The sequence below is a fragment of the Patiria miniata genome, unplaced genomic scaffold (genome assembly GCF_015706575.1).
Source record: "Patiria miniata isolate m_02_andy unplaced genomic scaffold, ASM1570657v1 HiC_scaffold_5, whole genome shotgun sequence".
Lineage (NCBI taxonomy): Eukaryota > Metazoa > Echinodermata > Asteroidea > Valvatida > Asterinidae > Patiria > Patiria miniata.
Window position 1 is genome coordinate 2,953,538 of NW_024037072.1, and position 18,482 is coordinate 2,972,019.

The 18,482-nt window shown below is 40.4% G+C and overlaps 1 protein-coding gene across 2 annotated transcripts in view; it reads right to left on the reverse strand.

The window, feature by feature from the left end:
* Positions 1-681: 681 nt before the first annotated feature.
* Positions 682-18,482, reverse strand: part of LOC119740419 — an 85,496-nt gene continuing 67,695 nt past the window's right edge. Inside the window, exons 10-15 of one of the 2 annotated variants that reach the window (XM_038215719.1) lie at positions 10,729-12,551; positions 9,574-9,849; positions 7,638-7,697; positions 6,389-6,673; positions 3,124-3,198; positions 682-1,127 (exon numbers count right to left, since the gene is read on the reverse strand). In XM_038215719.1, the coding sequence (XP_038071647.1) occupies positions 1,056-1,127; positions 3,124-3,198; positions 6,389-6,673; positions 7,638-7,697; positions 9,574-9,849; positions 10,729-12,551 (2,591 nt within the window). In that variant the 3' untranslated portion in view covers positions 682-1,055. The remainder of the gene's footprint in view (positions 1,128-3,123; positions 3,199-6,388; positions 6,674-7,637; positions 7,698-9,573; positions 9,850-10,728; positions 12,552-18,482) is intronic. The other variant, XM_038215720.1, reaches the window with a different exon arrangement.

Consider the following 18,482-nt stretch of genomic DNA (forward strand, 5'->3'; position numbering starts at 1 on the left):
CAAGCATGTGGCGGAAATTACTATTAGGAGTAAACGCTTTGAAAGGTTTGACATAAATTTAATCCATCCGTACAGGCCTACTTGTGGGCTGACACAAAAATTTAATTAAAAACCTTTTTACTGGTGAAATTAAGACCAGTTTCGTGAAAACGAAAATGTACGGAGTGCGTGCAGGTGTCAGTTCATGAAAACCAAAATAACGCGGTTTTGTAAAGTACAAGTGCGTGCCGACAACCGGCACTCACGTGCAACTCAGTGTCAGTTCATAGTGTCAGTGACGATTTGTAAGCAATACTGGTAGCTTCATTGTGGGAAGATTCCAGGAAAGTCGTTCAGGTACCTGCAAATAGCACCCAATACAATGAGCCTATTGCAGAAAAACCTGTCTGCAAATTATCCCTGTTATTTAACGAGTCCTTAACTTTTGGCTTATATTAAATTTGCTGGATTAACAAACATAATCTCTGGAGGTGGATTCTTGTCATGGAGGCACTTTGTTGCGGAAGAATGTATACTAATTTTTTTGTAATGTTTGGCCAAAGAAAACATTTGTCGGTCTCTGGTCATACCAAATTCCGGAATTGATGCGGCGATGCATTTTTTGGGGGGGGGGGGGGGCTTTTTTTCCAATCCAATATTTTACAGACAAGGTAGGTACTATTTTGCTTTTTTGTGTCCTCATAAACCTTGGTGTCCTCCATTATTCGCCCTGGGCCCTTCTTCATTCGTTGGTGCTCTTTGGTATGAACATTTGAGGTGGTGCGGCAATAGAGGGCGCTGCTGTAGCTACCGCCATTGGCTACCACGGAAAATTTGAAGAAGAAAATACACTGACGTGCATGATCAAAATCAACGCGTGCGCTGACCAGAGACTGACTAATTTCTATTTTTGGCCTTAGAACGAACGAGAATAACTGTTACTGAAACTTGCTCACTCCTCCCTCAAAGGAAGAAATCCACCCTGGCTGACAGAATGACTCGTGGGTTGCTTGAAGCTGGTCCTCAGACACTGCAAGGAGAGGCGGGGAGGCATTTTGGCTGGCAGTCTCTGTTTCTTATTCTCCATCTTGCAACCTTCGCTGCTCTCTCAGTAAACCCTTCAGCTGTTCTATCTCCTTATCTTTGGCCTGGCAGATGAAAAAGGAAGGGAAACAATTCAGAATATCTTCAAAGACGGACTTTCAGAAACCTAGGAAGATCAAAATATCTATGGTGGCAAGTTTAAACCTCCCAATCCCCCTCTCCAAATTTTGCAAAAACGTAGGGTGGATTCATACCTCATGCAAATGAAATGTACAGGGAATTCAAAATCACAAAACGTCCAAAACAAAATTCACTGAGTTGGAATTATGTTCAACTTCGGCAAAATTCTCAGCACAAAATACACGACATGACATCACAAATTTGTGTCGAGTGTGAACTGTTCACACTCGTTTTCAGAATGCTAAACCCAACCTAGCCAGGGGATCATGGCTCTTGTGTCCCCAAGCAAGACACTTTGTTGTGATTCCTGCCAGGAGTTAATGAGGATAATGAGAGCAAACTTGGTAGATTAAGTTGATTGGAATGAGTGATATACCCAACACAGCATCATCGTGAAAGCAGTACATCGAACTCAAAGTATAAGAGTTTTCATTTGAAGTTTGGAAATTGTCAAGCCCCCCCAATTTACGTTTGAGGTTCCATTCACATAGGTTTTCTTTAATATTCATGTGGGATCAGAACTATGCCCTATGGTACGTAAACAATGGTAAAGGTCACGTTTTGATACCCTGATTCCAAAATAAAGTTGTGTTTAATGCAAAATAACTTTTTGAAAAGCAAGAAATGGCAATAAAAACAAACAAATTGTTGGAAATGAGGTCAGTGTGATAAAGGCTACAATTAATGTACTGATACAGTTAAACTGGACATGCATGAGACTGTAGGAATAAACTGATTACCAAGGTTAAGATATGTGGCATGCTGGATGGTTGACAGCATGCAGGCTTCAAGATGGGGTTGAGTTTGATTAAGAAAAGTCAGGGGTTTAAAAAAAGAGAAATATTACATTATGGTGTCCTTTCGGAAGACTGAGGAACAAACACACACTCCACAAGTCAAGTAAGAATTACATTTACATGTACCTGTACACAGACTTATATTGCGGAATGCCAGTACGTGTTCTGTACACCCAATAACAGCCAGAGATTTTTAGTTTATACCTGAAACTGTAGGTCTTTCTAAAATCTTTTCAGTGGTACACCAAAAAACAAATGCGTATTTTGTTTTTCATGTGCAGCCTCAAAGCAAAATGTTTAAAACCTACCTATAAAAACCTATATTTTCATTCTGCCTTACATTTTATAAATTGTTAAAGAAAAATGTAAAAATCCATTTGATCCACAGTTTAATTATCCTAATGCCAAAATAACCACATTGTGAATAATGGGTAGTTTTCATGATCTCCTAGTCGTCTGACTTGCCTGTTGGAAACAAACTGGTTTTATGTAACTTTATCTAGTGTGGAGAATTTGAAGTAAGCCCTTTTTTCTGCTACCTCAAGCTTAAACCTATAAATGCCTATATTTTGGCTGGTGGAAGACATATACTTTGATTTTCAAAACCTATTTTAAAAAAAACTTGTATTGATGAAGAGGGGCACTGTGAGGGCAGGAAGTGTAGATTGAAAATCCTTCCATAGGTCATCCAAAATACGAAATTGGACATTTCAGGATGGCAAAATGAAACCAGCGACAAGCTTCAAATTTGTGATGAGTTTTGAAAAACAAAGCTGCATTGGCAAGCTCTGTTTTGCTTGAATGAATGAATGAATGAATGCTTTGAATAATAGGAACAGCCTTTACACATGGTAATGGCATGAAAAAAATGTGTATTTGGCAAATGCAGCTTTACTTATGTTCAATATACATGTACTAGAAGCAATTGAAAGAAAAGAACAAATGCCAAACAGATGATGCTGAAAACGATATGATTAAAAAAAAAATGCATACTGATGTTCAACACAGCACAGCACACAGGGATAAATTTTTTTGGGAGAGGAAGGCAGAAAAAAACTGCAAATTCTGACTATGGGGGGAAAAACACCACAACTTGAGTCTGTCTTTGTCACTAGTTCCCCACCTGAAGTTGCCGCTGGAATAGCTGGGCGTCTAGCTGTAGCTCTTGCCTGAGTTCTGATATGATAGCTTGCCTCATCTAGCGTGGGAAAAAAGGGGAGGGGGTACAGACATCCGGCAGGTAAAAGGAGTTGAGAAAAACACAGTGAGAATAAAAAAAATAAATAACAGCACACGCATGTAATGTTTATGGGCTACGTTTTCTTGGGGGTGGGGTGAATCTTTGCAATTTCAGCTGAATGGTTTGGGTTGTGGTTTACCTTGATTACTTTTGGGAGACGGCATCTATTTGGGTAAAAGTAAATAAATAAATAAATAAATGTTTTGTAAGATGCACTAAACCGAAATCTACTTAAGACTTAACTTGCCCCTTGCCCTAAGTAATCGATCCAAATAGGAAAGCTTTTGCATTAAACAAAAAAAAGCAAAAACCTCGGGTTAAAAAAACGCTTCCCTAGGAGCAAGAAAAACAAGCACTGGACAAAAGCCACGTTCGCATCGGACTAACTATTGTAAAAAGTTACTGTGAAGTTACTGTCAGTGTGCAATACCTATTAGACCTACATGTATACAAAATTGTTTGCAATTCTTAAAAATAAAGTGTCTGCAACCCAACCAAAATACTGAAGACAAAATCTTCATTATCGACCAAAAATCAGCAGGTTTTGTTTTGCTTTGTTTTTTAGCTTTTGGGGGGGGGGGGGGGAGCTCACTCTAAACCTTCCAAGATCGTTCCTGAACTTGTAGAAAAAATGTGACATGTTTGAGGAATATTGTAACTGGGCAAATCAAACTGAAGATGTTGACGTTCCTCCTTAAAGACGCCCATAAAAGAAATAACATACAGCTCATTTTAAGGCACTGTTTGGTGTGCCATAAGCAATGCACAGAGTGCACATCACACTAGAAAGGGCAAAATCCAAAGCTATTTGATGAGATAAAACCACTTCAATTACCTAGCTGCTAGTGCAGGTGTAATTACACATATTACACAAGAGACTGGTACAAACAAATTACTAAAATACAGAGAAACCTAAATGAAAGTCCTGAATCCTAAAATTTTAATATGATTTTACACACCCCCTAGGGAGTAAGGGGTAATGAAAAGAAAAAGGAATGAAAATTGGAGAACTGCATTTCCAAAACTCTAGTCATTATTCTTGCCGTTGTTAAGCAACAGAGAAAGGTCTTTAGATATTGGATAACCTTTGGTAAATGCTACGGAGGTTTGCCTAGATACTAAGCATTAGCTTATTACTGGCCACTCACACTTCACCTAGCAAACATACTGAACAAATACGGTTTGGACACTCCAATAAAAGGCACCTATCAAGAATGTAAATAAAGAAGAATATATCTTTACATTGTGTCCGAACCACAGGTTGAGTGCCGTGACTTGTGAAGGCACTGACATTAAGGGACTCATGTTAATTCAACTGCACAATGCATAATTCTGCTCATTTTGTGTTTTATGATGTATTACGCAGCACAATCCTCAGGTCTGGACTAAAGTGCGTTGTCAGCAAATTGAAATGACAGTAAATTTTTCATCCCTTTCCCTACATTTCTAAAAATTACTGAGACATACATGGACATTAAAACAGAGGTCCTTTGAAAATACTCTCTATGTAACCACGTTTGTGGTACGTTTTTAACGGTACTTTTTTTAACAACTAATTTGATTTTCTTCCTGTAGTAACAAAATATAATTGGTGGGTTGTTGTTTTTTGAGAAGCAGACTTCCTGGTCTTTTTCTGAGCCTTACGAGCTCTCAGTTTGAGATTCTCTACAAATGTTCTGATCTACAAACAAAAAAATTGATACAGACTAAATGGATAAGTGTCTAATTTTGTTAAACGCTTAAGACAACTACATGTTATTCAGTGCAGAGAATTCACTTGCGATGGATTTGTGCAAAAGAAAGACAGCGTTTTTTAGTGCAAGAGAAACAGAACAAAGTACCAAGATTCCTGATCAAGATTTGAAAGTTTTTTGTGACTGCTCTAACTAAAAGCATGGTCATGAACCCTTTGCACAGCTTTGCTAAGAGAGAGGCTGTAACTGCACAGTGCGGTGTTGTTTTGTAATATTTCAGTATTCGATTATTCAAATATTCACAATGTGGCAATCAAATTTTACGTGTGCCATACGCCAGGCTAAATTGAATGCATAAGTCGGAAATTAAATGGACTGCCAGTTGGGATTTGTGTGGCTTTGTCGAAAATTGACAATGAGCTTATTAAAAAACATTAAGGATATCATGTATCAATAATTCATGGTTTTTTTCTATGAGGTAGCTGACTACCCGCTTTTTGAAATATTTAAAGATCTCACAGAGGCTCTTAAGTCATGCGTATATTAAGTTACTGTCGGCCAAAATGTAGCATTTGACAAACTATAAAACGTTGCAACTTATATGATTTAAAGAGGTTGTGGAATGCTGAAAGTCGTTTTGTTTTTTATATTTTTTTATTGCAGAGTAGACCCATATATATCATAATGACAAACTCCCATTCTTTTGTAATGTGCGTTTATATGTTTATAAAACTGAAATTCATCGAGTAATTTGTTGGTCGGCGAGCGCATAATTGAAATCAACAGTTGTTGGGTTCTTCGTCAAATCAGAAAAATCGTGACATAATAAACAGGACTCGTTTATACTATGCTGCATAGGGAGTCCTGTTTATTACGTCACGATTTACTATGTTTTGTTTGCTGCCCCAAACGACGACTTTTACACAAATTGCACGTTCGGGTCGACACAGGACCTGAAAAACAGCTCTCAAAAGTACCTTTTGTATTCATTTCATGACAGAAACAATAGTCGTTTTTATTTCATCACACCTTAGGCTACATATACCCGAAAAAAGACGGAAATGTCTTCGAGCATTCCACAACCTCTTTAAATAACAGCACAGACATTTCTCCTCATCTTTTTTTGTTTTGAATATCTGAATTCGAAAAATGCAATTGCGTGTTCGTTAGATGATAAAATATTCAAATATTCGAATAGTTGGCAAAGCCTCACAGAGCAAAGGGCACACGTACAATCACAGTTCTGAGCTTCCTGCAATTTGTTAAAGACTATGCGGTATTTTGTACACATGCACACAAGCCAAAATTAGTCCAATCACCCGTGCAGAATTGTTGGCAAAGTTTAGCAGGGAAAGTTTGTTTACGGTAATCATAGAGGACGGGGCTTCACCTCTGAGTTCATGCGTTCAGATGGACGCTAGTCCCACTTGACCTTTGACCCCTCGACCCCTCACCTCTTTGACGGCATTGTTCATCTCTCGCCGCGCCGTCTCCCGCTGGTGCTGTAGCTCCAGCCTGACGTCCATCAATGCCTGCATCATCTCTCGCTTCTCACTGGTGCTGATGACCACATCTTCTTCCTCCTCTTCTTCCTCCTCCTGGTATGAGGACCCCAGGCTGCCAACGGCTGACAGATCCGGGACGGTGGAGGCCTCAGAGAGGCTGGTGTGGGAGTGGGTGGTCTCCAGATCTTGGAGCATGCGACGGAGGGAACGTTGCTCCTCTAAGAGGTTCACCATCTGCACATCACGGTAGCAAGAAGGCAGGATAAAGATGTGGAAAAGAAACACTTAACAAGTGAAATAATTCAGGGAAGTAGTCGAGTCAATCACAAGTCCACCACAAGTCCAGTCACAAATAAATCACAAGTCCAGACACAAGTAAATCACAAGTCCAGTCACAAGTAACAGTGAATGAACATTAACAAAGGAATGCCTTTGCCAAAGCTCATTGGAATAGCTTGAAGGTTGAAGGTCCCTCTGGCTATCAAATCATCTCCATCACAACATTTAAGACAAACATAAAATCTCACCTGTACAAACAAGCTTACTCTCACAACACACAATCCTAACTTGGCTTTCTCCTCAAGCGCCATGAGCGCCTTTTTGTGGCGGATACCGGCGCTTTACAAATATTCTTTATTATTATTATTATTATTATTAAATAGGAGTGGAGGACTTGTGATGGACTTGCAGGGACTTGTGATGGACTTGACTACATCCCTGGTGAAAAACATCTTGGCTATTTTCCCAATCTCAGCTTTGTCTTCGACTTTTCCTTGTGCTCTGGTTCCACAAACATTCCAAAGCCATTAATGTCCAAATCAAATGGAAATACTCTTAACTAGGACCTGCAGGTTGTTGCAGGATTTGATGTTCTTGAATCAGAGGATGAACCTGAGCCGGAGTCTCCAGGTTAGAGACATTAAATCTTCTGGAGCCAAAAATCGAAGATAAAGCAACCCCAATGTAGACTGTAAAATACCGATTATGACAGTGTCTAATTTGTTGCTGGTATTTTGGAAGTTTCAGTTGCAAAACCCCAAATCAGTCAATTTTTTTATTCAAAAACAGAGGACACCAGCTGCTTTTTTTTTTACACGACATATTGAATACATGAATTATACCCTCAAGTTATTGTTGCCCACAGAACAATCTCTCATTTTAGACTGGAAATGAGACTAACAGTCAGGCAGCCCCTTACCTCCTGAATGACCTCCAGATTGTCCTCAGATGCAGTTGCTAGGCTTTTCTCGAGCCCATCCTGAAACCAAAACAGAAATTTGTAGAATGATTTATTACACAATTTGATACTGGTACGCATTAGGGATCGTCTGATGATACATAATGATTAAAATGTCACTGTCAATGTGTTTTGCTACATGGATTTTACTGAGGCCTCGCTTGTACATGTACATGTACATGAAAATCATGTTCATTGTACATGTATCATGAAAAATAGTTTTAAAATTTTATAATTTTTTATTCCTGAGAAAATTCTCAATGTACATGTCTGTATTATTCAACCAAAAAAGACCTTACTCTGTAAAGAAACATCAACATGTACTGTAAATCAGTCATGATTGAAAAAGAAATATTTTTTTAGCTACAGTACTGATCTATTTTATTTCACTCGAACAACAGGTGCTTAGGCTTGAATTCATGAGGTGCCCTTATCAGGTGTGCCATACCTGATTTGGGGTTGATGGCCAAACTCCGATACCGGAGCTACACATCCAACTGACAAAACCCAATTCATCCTGAAATTCACTTGTTACAGGTGGCCTAAGTTCCAATGAGCGTTTTTTTTTAATATAAATACAGCCGTCCCCCCCCCCCCCCCCCCCCCCCCGATGCCATGATCAATGCAGCACTGACAGCTACTTTCATCTAATAATCCGTGGATTTCATGTAATCCACTTCAGTCCCCTCTCTCTACATCGCAATCCGATCCATCACTGCCCACATTGTACCCGGCAGATTAGCCATTGTGGAGACAGAAATCTCACCAGACTCACATCTGCTCTTTACAAAAGAAGCCTTCTGATTGAGTGTTTTGGATTTCCATGGCAAACAGACTGACAAATCTGTGTGACTTGTGTAAATCCAGACTGCACATATTAAAAAAAAAATCTTGTTGATCTTTCTTCTCTCTTTTATTAAAGGAGGGGCATTTTCCAGGGTCCACAGACCAAAGAAATACATAAAACTTTAGCACTGAACCGTACTGTACATGTACCTAACAATTAGTTCTTTTTAATTTGAATCAGTTTAAGATCTATTTTCACAAACTTTTTTTAAAGTGGTGGAAATCACCACTTTTTGTGTGTTGCTATCACACTGTGTGAGATCCGGTCAAATTTGACAAGAGAAAAAAAAGTCAGTCTTTATTTCTATTTCAAGGGTTTCTTACAAGACCATTTTTGCGCTTACTTTAAGCAGTTACTGGCAACTAGGGTTCTGCAGTTCCTTAGAGGGAAGCTCATTTGTTGGCATGATCAGCAGGGGTAATAACAAGTATAATGCAGAAAGTTCCTTCAAATTAGGTTTTGCCCTTCACCGACGTATAAACACTGTATACTCAGTGTGTTACCTCCTGAGTGAAAGTTGGAAGAAAATCACTCGGGTGGGACTCGAACCCACGACCTCCTGCTTTCTAGTGCAGATGTCTTACAACTCGACCACCGAGCTAACGGGATCAGAACGAGAAAGTTCCTTGATAAACCATTAACTACGCTAACCTTTATTGCAGAAATTTCTGCTATAGTTAGCAATGATTTTTGCTTACAGTAAGCAGAACCATAAGATTGGGCCAAAGGCACGATCTCATGCAGGAAACGTTGCTTAGCACCAAATAAGCTGAGCACTAGACAGTATCAATATCAATCCCATGACATTTTGGCCGGATCTTGCTAACAAAGTATTTTCTGTGTGTAACAAATATATGTATGTGCCCATCAACTCCATGGTACGGACTTCGTGCATAGGTAATCCCTCACTCAGTCACAAAGAGAGAGTTAAGGGGGAAGTTAAATGCATTTCTGCCGGATGTCTGGCACTATTATGCAAAGAAGACTTGAGGTTTGTGCACAACAGAATAAAATTGAAAATTCGGGCCATGGTTTTAGTTCAGCTCTTACCGGGAAGTTGGACCTTGTGACGGCTGTCCTCATCCGCTGAGCCAGCTGGCCTTCCATGACCTCCACCTCCTCCAACACCTGCCTGCGCAGATCTCTGACAGATTCCAGCTCCGCCCTCTCACGCTCCGTCATGGCCCCGCCCCCAAACTCCTCCCCCTCCCCGTCCTCATCCAGGTGCCTGGCGTACAGACGCTCGGCCAGGCTCTCTAACTCACACAGGTCCTGCTTGTACTTGAAGAGTGCTCTCTGGATGAGCTTCATGTCGTGGAGGTCGTCCTGCAAAAATGATGAGCAAGTCAGAAACAAAAATGATGATCCTCTTCAAACCCCAGAATTTCATAAACCTCATGTAATAAAAACCAAAAAATGGCAAAAAAAAAAAAAATCGGTCTCTGGTCAGACCAAAGTTCCGGAATTGATGTGGCGACGCGGCTTTTTTTTTTTTTTTTGCTTTCTTTTTTTTTTCTTAAAGCTTGGATTGTACAGACAAGGTGGGGTACTATTTTGCTTTTTTGGTGTCCTCATGTACATTGGTGTCCTCCATAATTTGCCTTGGTGCTCTCGATCATTTGCCTTGGTGCAATTTCCCATTCCTTGGTGCTCTTTGGTAAAAAGAAATGGAGGAGGTGCGGCAATAGAGGGTGCTGTTGGAGCTACCGCGAAACATTTTGGAAAAAAAAGATTGACGCGCAAGATTAAAATCGACGCGCGCGCTGACCAGAGACCGACTTATTTTTTTTTTTGGCCTAACTGATGATTTTTTTAAACACGTTTTTCAAAAGAAAACATATTTAGTATGCAACCCCATAATTAATTTCATTGCTGATATTCAATTAAAAAGACCAGAAGAGAAATTATTGAAAGACCGATATTCAGACCAGTATGTAGTCTGAGTGTTAATTCATATTGAAACCAATACTTTGGAATACTAAAGAATGTTTGAAGGGTTTGAGAAGGCACCAATGTGGCCCTTAAACCTACACCCCTCTAAGAAACCAAAAGCATGTGTTTTTTTTGTTTTCTTCAAGTATTCAGGTTTGCAAAAAAGAAGGGATGCTTACTGCCAAATGCCTAATTTGGAAACATTAGATTACAGCTGACATAAAAATCCACCGAGGGCAGGCAACAAAATTCTGCCCGCAATGGCTTCCATACCTCCGGTTTGATTCTCCCTGCACTTTCCGTTGAATATTGAGTAACTTTTTTACACTTTTCTTTGGGACTCTGGTTCTCCAAAGCAAGTTCAAAGGAAGTCCGATATCGCTGAGGAGCCAGCTCAGCTTCGGGACAGTTGCATAGCTCTTCAGAATCTGGAACTCCGTCCTCATTTTCAGCACTGCTGCACGGAACCACAGAAACATCGATGACGAATGGCGTCGGCGACAAGTAAAGGCACACAGAAGATTCAACTAGCTCAGTTGGCGGAGAAGTTCTACATGTATCAATGTCTGATGAAGAATTAGAAATGACAGTTGTGTTTGCGAGGTGTGCTTCATCGTCTTCAGTGGATAAACTCAGACATGGTCCTGAGTGTTTATGGAATGGTTGATCAGCTATAGATGAGGAAATTTCCACAGTGCTCACAAATTGGTCTATAGCTTCAGGAGCTACCAATGTAGTCGGACATGACTTTGACGTAGTTCTTGATTCTGGCACAATGGCCTCCTCTCGGGGTGGGGTGATCTTCTCTTGAGCCTGGGGTTTTGGATGGCATCTTGGTGGGGAGGCTTCCTCCAGTAGCCTTCCCTGCTCCTGCAGAAGACTCTCAACGTGCTCCAAGTAGCGCATCTCCTCCTCCAAGTCCCCTACATCCCCGATGCTGTCCGCATTAGCCACCATGCTCACTGGCGTGTCTGTATCACTCACCAGGTCTGCGCATATCAACTCATCTGATCTAGTATCAGAAGGACACTCAACACAGTTGTGGATATCATTAGTCTCGGAGACATTTTTTGTGTCTGTACAATGGCCAGCTGAGTTTTGCTTCGGTACTGAATGCTGGGTATCAGTCACACTGGAGTGTCTGGAATGTGCTGGCGTTTTCTCCTCATCCAGGCACGGAAGGGTCGGAACCATACTTATCTGGCTGGATTTCCGTTTCAGGACTTTCAGATTCGATTTACAAGTACTACTCTCTTCCACAACTCCATTTTCAACCACTGCTGATGGTGTCTTAATATCCTCAAAGAAAGTATGAACCACATTAGTTCTATCCGTGTCTGATTCAGGCACTGATGGAGAAACTTCTTTAGAACGACCTAAGATTGCCTCCACAGACTCCATTATGCTTGGAATGTCCTCCAGCGGGAAGCAGTCAAAATTCACTGATTTCATCTTGGACAGTGCGGGTCTCCTTTTGGTGGAATTTCCAGCCTCTTCATCTTTGATGAGTTTCTTGGCCTCTGTGGCCTGTTTGATGTTCTCTTGCAGTGTAGTCAGGATTTCCACCACTGTCTTAGGGCCTGGAGAAACCTCCTGCTTTTCAGCCTCTGTTGGGTACGTCCCCGAGCGCTGACGCGGGACATGCAAGGTCCTAACCGGTAACGCGGGTCCGTCACCATCAAATGGCGAGTCCTCCAGGCTGGAGATGCTGATCCCACTAAAGGTGCTTCCCATCCGATCATAGCTGCTCCTGGACTCCCGGAACGACTTCCGCGACCGCGCAATCCTCTCCGCGTTGGATACGGTGGAGGACCGTTCTGATACCGAGTTCCCCTCCTCCTCAAAGACAGTGTCTGAGGCATCTTGGGCAGCCTCGTCTCGCTCAAAACTCTCCAGCACACCAAAGTCATCAAAGCTGGTCTGGATGAGTTTGTTTCCCATTTCAGGCCGGCTGTTGTTGCCCTCCCCACTAACCCTCTGAGGAGAGCCATTGCGATCCTCAAGGCAGGGTGAATTGGAAGCAATCGTTGAGTCCATGACTTCATCGGCGAAGCCGCTGCTGTCTGACTGAGCACTGTCGGTGCGAACAAGAGGCTCTGGAAACAAAAAAAGTACAAGTAACAGAAAACAGTTGAGAGATACAAATACAGCTTCATTTACCGTTTGAAGGATCTAGCCGTGCTCGTGACTACAGCGCAACAGAGAAAGAAAATCAGGTTACAGATTTCCGGTTAAGTCAGACGTGGCAGGGCTTTCACTGGCTGCTTCCGATATCACCGGCCAGTCTTGCATTACTCTGTGTACCATGCAGGCATAGTATTTCACTAATGTGCAAACCCATCCAGTTTGCCCTATGTGTGCGTGTGACTCGTTAAAGGCTAAGGTGTCACAGCGCAAGAGAAACTGATATTCTCATTATCTATGGTGAGTTTTTGCAGGTACATGTACCATTAGTTGATGACAAATTTATCTAGGACCATGGTAAAAAGATTGGTACTTTGTGGAAATTGTAGCTGAATGTCTTTGTTTATTTAACAAACATCACAAACACAAAAGACACTTGCTGATAAAACTGAAGCACAAAGATCAATATTGCTTTGAATGGGTCTCCATCAGTAAAACATGTTGTGGTTAAAAGGTAACACTTTCCCAAACTTGTAGAATCAGCATTGTCAATGTTTGAAACACTTTTTTAATCAAACCTCAACGGCGAGAGTTACATTATGTAAATTCCCATTGAAAGTACATGTCTACTATCTGTTACCCAACCACGAGGGCGAATGGAACACTGCTATGAAGTGTGTCTGTGGCATATGGAACACAGACGCACTACATTTTTCATGTTCCATGAGGGCGAGTGGGATAATGAATTTATCTTCAAGACTCAAGCTAACTTGAAGCACAGTGAAGATGGAATACCCACACTACAGAAACTTTCCAACAGTTATCCTATGGAATAGCGAGATACCTGGAGTGCGATATGGACTGTGGTTTCGGGATAATACCACACTATTGTTGCCATGGATTGACAAATCAGGATCAGAAATTAACTTTGCTTGAAGATAAAAACGCAGATATGCATGTACGGTAGTACGCAAATCCACCTCTACTGAATTTTAGCCATTTTATGGGGATTGTATCTGCTTAATATTGGTCTGATAACATAATCAAAATAGCCATTAAGCCAATATAACTGTAAGCTTCTTAATGGAATTAATGCTTTTGAAATGCTGGCTTAATCTATCATTAAAGCATACAGTATATTAATGCACATGGATCACTCAAAACAACTTAATGTTTTGAAGACAAAAATGCCTGTAACATGTAATTCCCTTTGACGCATCAGTCAAAAGTATTTGTCACGACCCTCTCTCCCAGAACTACACGTTAACTCAAATTTTGCCAAGAAGCACTCACAGAGTATTGAGCCCGACACGAAGCCAGCACGATGCGCAGACACGATCCACAGATCAAGGGTTTCCCCTGGTACTAATGGCCTGCAGCTTCTGTGCGTAATGACCCAACGACGCTAAATGAGCCAGAGGATAAGCACTAATACAAAGTGATTCCGCATGCAGCCAGTGAGAGGTAGAGAAAAGGGAGAGGGTGGACAAGATCTGGACTGTGGCTTGGGAAGCACACACAACTATCACGGCCAAAACACATATATCGGTTGCCCGGCGAGAGCGCGCGTCGTGATTTAATCATCTCCGTGACGGAAGACCAGCAAACCTGTAGAGAGAAGGGGGAAGCAGGGAGCGTTACCCTCTCTCTCTCCATCGAGGGATCACACGCATGCCGCATCACTAGCGCGGATTAAATGTCAGCGTATCCCCGAGTGATGAACTCAGACGCATCCCGCCATCCACCTTTGCTTGTTAGTATTTGCCACTTGTAAAGTACTCTTGTTCTCAAAGGAATCCTCCCTGCTATCCTTCCATTTCCAATTCTGTATCTTTTGACGAATTGTATACCAACTAAATATACATATATACAGCTTTTGCGCGTCCTTCGTTTAGTCACCTTTATGCACCTCATTGTCAGACATCAGGGAATATATTGTAAAGACACAACGTTGTAGAAAAAGAGGCAAGTTGAGTAAAGGATGAAAATGTCAACCTAACTCTGCAATTCTATTGTTTTGCATCTAAGATGAAATTCAGACATGCATGCAAAACTAAATAGGTTTTCTCGCTGATGTGTATGTATGATGGAGTATAGAAATTAGTTTTATGCTCCAGCAATTTCTTTAATCAATGTACCAGTCATGTGAGTGAATCACAAAAATTCATATATCTACTTATCTATGCCTAACATTTGATTAAAAAAAAGACATTCAAAACATCACTGTAATTGTGACTTCTACTTAATTTGAATTTTCATTTTCCAAACAACAGAACTGATTGCGTATAAAGTCACATTATGTCATGGGTATTTTCAGTTAAAATCTAGACATTGTCTATCTTCGAGATATTCAAATTAAGAAAAACAATGTTGGCGAGGGTTACAAATTCATCTAGTGAATCTAAGCCCAGCTAGGCTCTTTCAAAAATTGATTTATCTTTTTATCCAAACGTATTTTCAATTTGTTTTTTTTTTTTCAAATAAAGCCTACATGTACGACTTTGGATGTCTGCATCCCTCTGGAAAAAGGTCTTTCATTTTGCTCACAAATGAACCCGCCCAGCGAGGGCTGAATTATTGTCTGGGAGCCAATAAAATGAATTTTGAGAAGAAATAATTCAATAACTAAATGTTGTTGAATTTTTTTCCTTCAAGGTCTCACTCAAAATTTACAAATTTACAATAGCAATCCAAAAATGTAGCATACGGGTAACGCATCTTTTACAACTTAAAAGTTTTAAATTACCTGCTAGAAAAAAAAGGCACAATGAAGATTTTCCGAAACTCAACCTACATAAACTTCTTAAAGTATTGAAGCGAATGTTTTGAGGACATTTGTTTTTATACGGTGGTATTTTTTTTTTTTTTTTCTTTCATTTTTTTTTCCTACAAATGCGAATCATGTACATGTAGATGTGTGCTGTCTGGAAAGTACAGTGTCTTCATGGTCGTACAATTTCTGTACTTTCTCCACTGAAACAGATCCACAGACAAATTATGGGGTCATCCTGGTCCCCATGTGTTCAATGGGTAATTTTGTTAAGCATTTCATAACCCATCCCTACCGCTAGCTCAGTTGCTCTCTCTTTCAATTGATGAATTGCCTGCAACTTTCAAAAAGAAAACGTTGACGAGTTCATTAAGCGGGCTTAGAGAAACCAGCTGCACCCCACTTGACTTCAATAACCAATTTGGAATATTCATTTCGATTGAGTGATCATCTTCGGTTGGGTTTTTGAAGAAAATAAAGACACATACATTTGCTACATGATGTTTCTCCTGTGAACGCGGCCTTCACAGTGGTTTGATGCTGGATAGAGTGGTAATTTCCCTGGCCTGACAATAACTGATCGACTTTGTTAGCTCAAAGTGCATCGATGCAAATGTCAGGGGGACATTGACGCCAGGGACGAACTGAATTTCCTTTTACGTTTTGACTAGTAAACATAGTTTTTCTTTTATACAGGTTTGATTGCTTACATAAAGGTGCTGAATACAAGTTAATTATGTATGAGTATTTGCAGGATTATAAGGAGATATAGAATTTCCCCCAGAAGCCCCAAGCACTTTAGATTATTTGACATGAATCAAATTTTGCAAAATTTTGATAAAAAGAGCAAGGTTAACCCCTTACAAACGTAAATTTTTGAGAAAATCCTGATTTTGCCCAATTTTGATAAAAAGATCAAGGTTAACCCCTTACAAACGTTAATTTTTGAGAAAAAAACAACTTTTGCCCAATTTTGATAAAAAGAGCAAGGCTAACCCCTTACAAATGTTAAATTTTGACAAAAATCAAATTTGCCCAATTTTGATAAAAAGAGCAGGGTTAACCCCTTACAAACATTAATTTTTGAGAAAAACCTACTTTTGCCCAATTTTGATAAAAAGAGCAAAGCTTTCCCCTTACAATTGTTAATTTTTGAGAAAATCCTAATTTTGTCCAATTTCGATAAAAAGAGCAAGGCTAACCCCTTAGCCCCCGTTCTTTGGGCAATAAGATTCAGATTTATGCAGCAGTGCAATCTGTTCTCTAATGCTCACTGTAACTCATACTCCTGGGTGGAGAGAGGACAATTTGTGTAAAGTCTCACAAGCACACAAGCATCATGATCCCCAAACAAATCCCCTAGAGTCAGACTCCTAGTCCACTGAACAAGTGCATCATTCCAACCCTCACAGGTCCTTCAAAATCCTCCTGGAGTTTTTGTAGGATTTCAAAGGATCGAGGAAGCTAAAGCCCAGTCTCTATTAATTTACTTCAGGCTTGAGTACAAAGAATGTTCAATTTGTTTGCTGCATGATAGAGAATTCGATTGGATCCAGGAAGTTTCCTTGCAAAAACACCTTTTAATTACATGTAAGTTTGTCACTTGTTGACAATTAACAGTATTGTATGTTGTGAATAAAAGGCACAAAATGATGTTTATATTAATTTTACCAGATCTGTTGAGATTTGAGAAACATTTTGTACCACGGATGACACAAGACAAATGAGCGCATCAAAGGAAAAGGATGTAGCACACAATATACATGTGCCAAGGATAAGCAAGATAAGGCAAGCCTGGTCCCTGACTAGTCAGTCAGATAGTTAAAGGGACACTAGGTCCTAAAACAGCCCAATTGGGCTACAAAACGCGCTTTGAACGAGATGATGTTAATCGGAAAGAACATTTAAAAGTAGGATATAAACATCCTCACAACTATCCTTTAAAAACTGGGCGTTTTTGTGTTATTCCTGTATTATTCGTGCGAGAACGAATTTCGGGGTCCACTTTTGCGCCCCCATAAATTCGAGCTGTTTGGATGCTAGTTGTGGTTTCATTCATAAAGTGTTCATCTTTCTTTGGACATCGTTTTTCGAATAAATCCTTTACGAAAATTATGTTCCAACGTTGAAGGACTTATTTTCAACAGTTATATGTTTCGGACTTGATAAAAAGTATTATTTATAATTTTAAAACAGTTGAAATGCTTGTAAATATTGAACTTAGGAAAGCACACCCGGCGATAGCGCAAAATGGTGTGGTCCACTACGTCCGTACGGAGCGCTGTATCTACGCAGCACAAAACAGCACGTGCTTATTGCTATCATAGCGAATGCGTGTGGCGCAGCATATCGTACGGGGTACGTGCGGTGGGATCGTTGTTTATTTTTCGCTGTGTCGTACGGCCAGTGCGCAATGCTCAAAGTCGCTGCGCTTGTATACGAACAAACGGCAGATATTTTTTTTCGCAACCAAAATTTATAGCGTAGCGGTAGCGTAGCGGCGCGATTTAAGCGTAGCGCTTATTTCCGAAAGCGTAGCGGGTGCTAGCGCTATTTGATGCCTGGCTAGAACACTGCTCTGCTCCCTTCTCCTGAAAAAGTTGGAGTAAGCCAGTGGTTGCTTACTTTGCTTTCAAACTACACTGCCATCCAAGCATTGAAACGGTTACGAACAGGCACAAGCAGCAACTCAGAAAGTACTTGTGTAATGTTACGATTCAAGCGTCAAGTTAAATCTAGTCACACATTTGCTACAGTTTCCAGCATCCCTCTTATAAAAATTTACTGCATTGAGGATTAAGACATTACGATGAAAGAAAAAAAAAGAAATAGACAGGGACATTAGGCCTACCTGTCATCATTTATGCACTCTTAAGTGGAAATTGAATACAAGAAGATTTGATTGGTAGCGTGTACTTAATGGTGTTGCGCATATGTGTGCCACGGTTCTGTTCGTTCCATTAGGTGACAAACAGCTCCAAGTAATTCAAGATGGCACTAATGGATCCGTCACTAATCAATTGCTCTGCTTCGTAAGCTTCTAACGAATTAATGGCATTAGATATTTTAGAGGTTGATCATCGTCTATGCACAGGGGCAGAAAGGAAAATTTGACTCATGTCTAAACCCATGG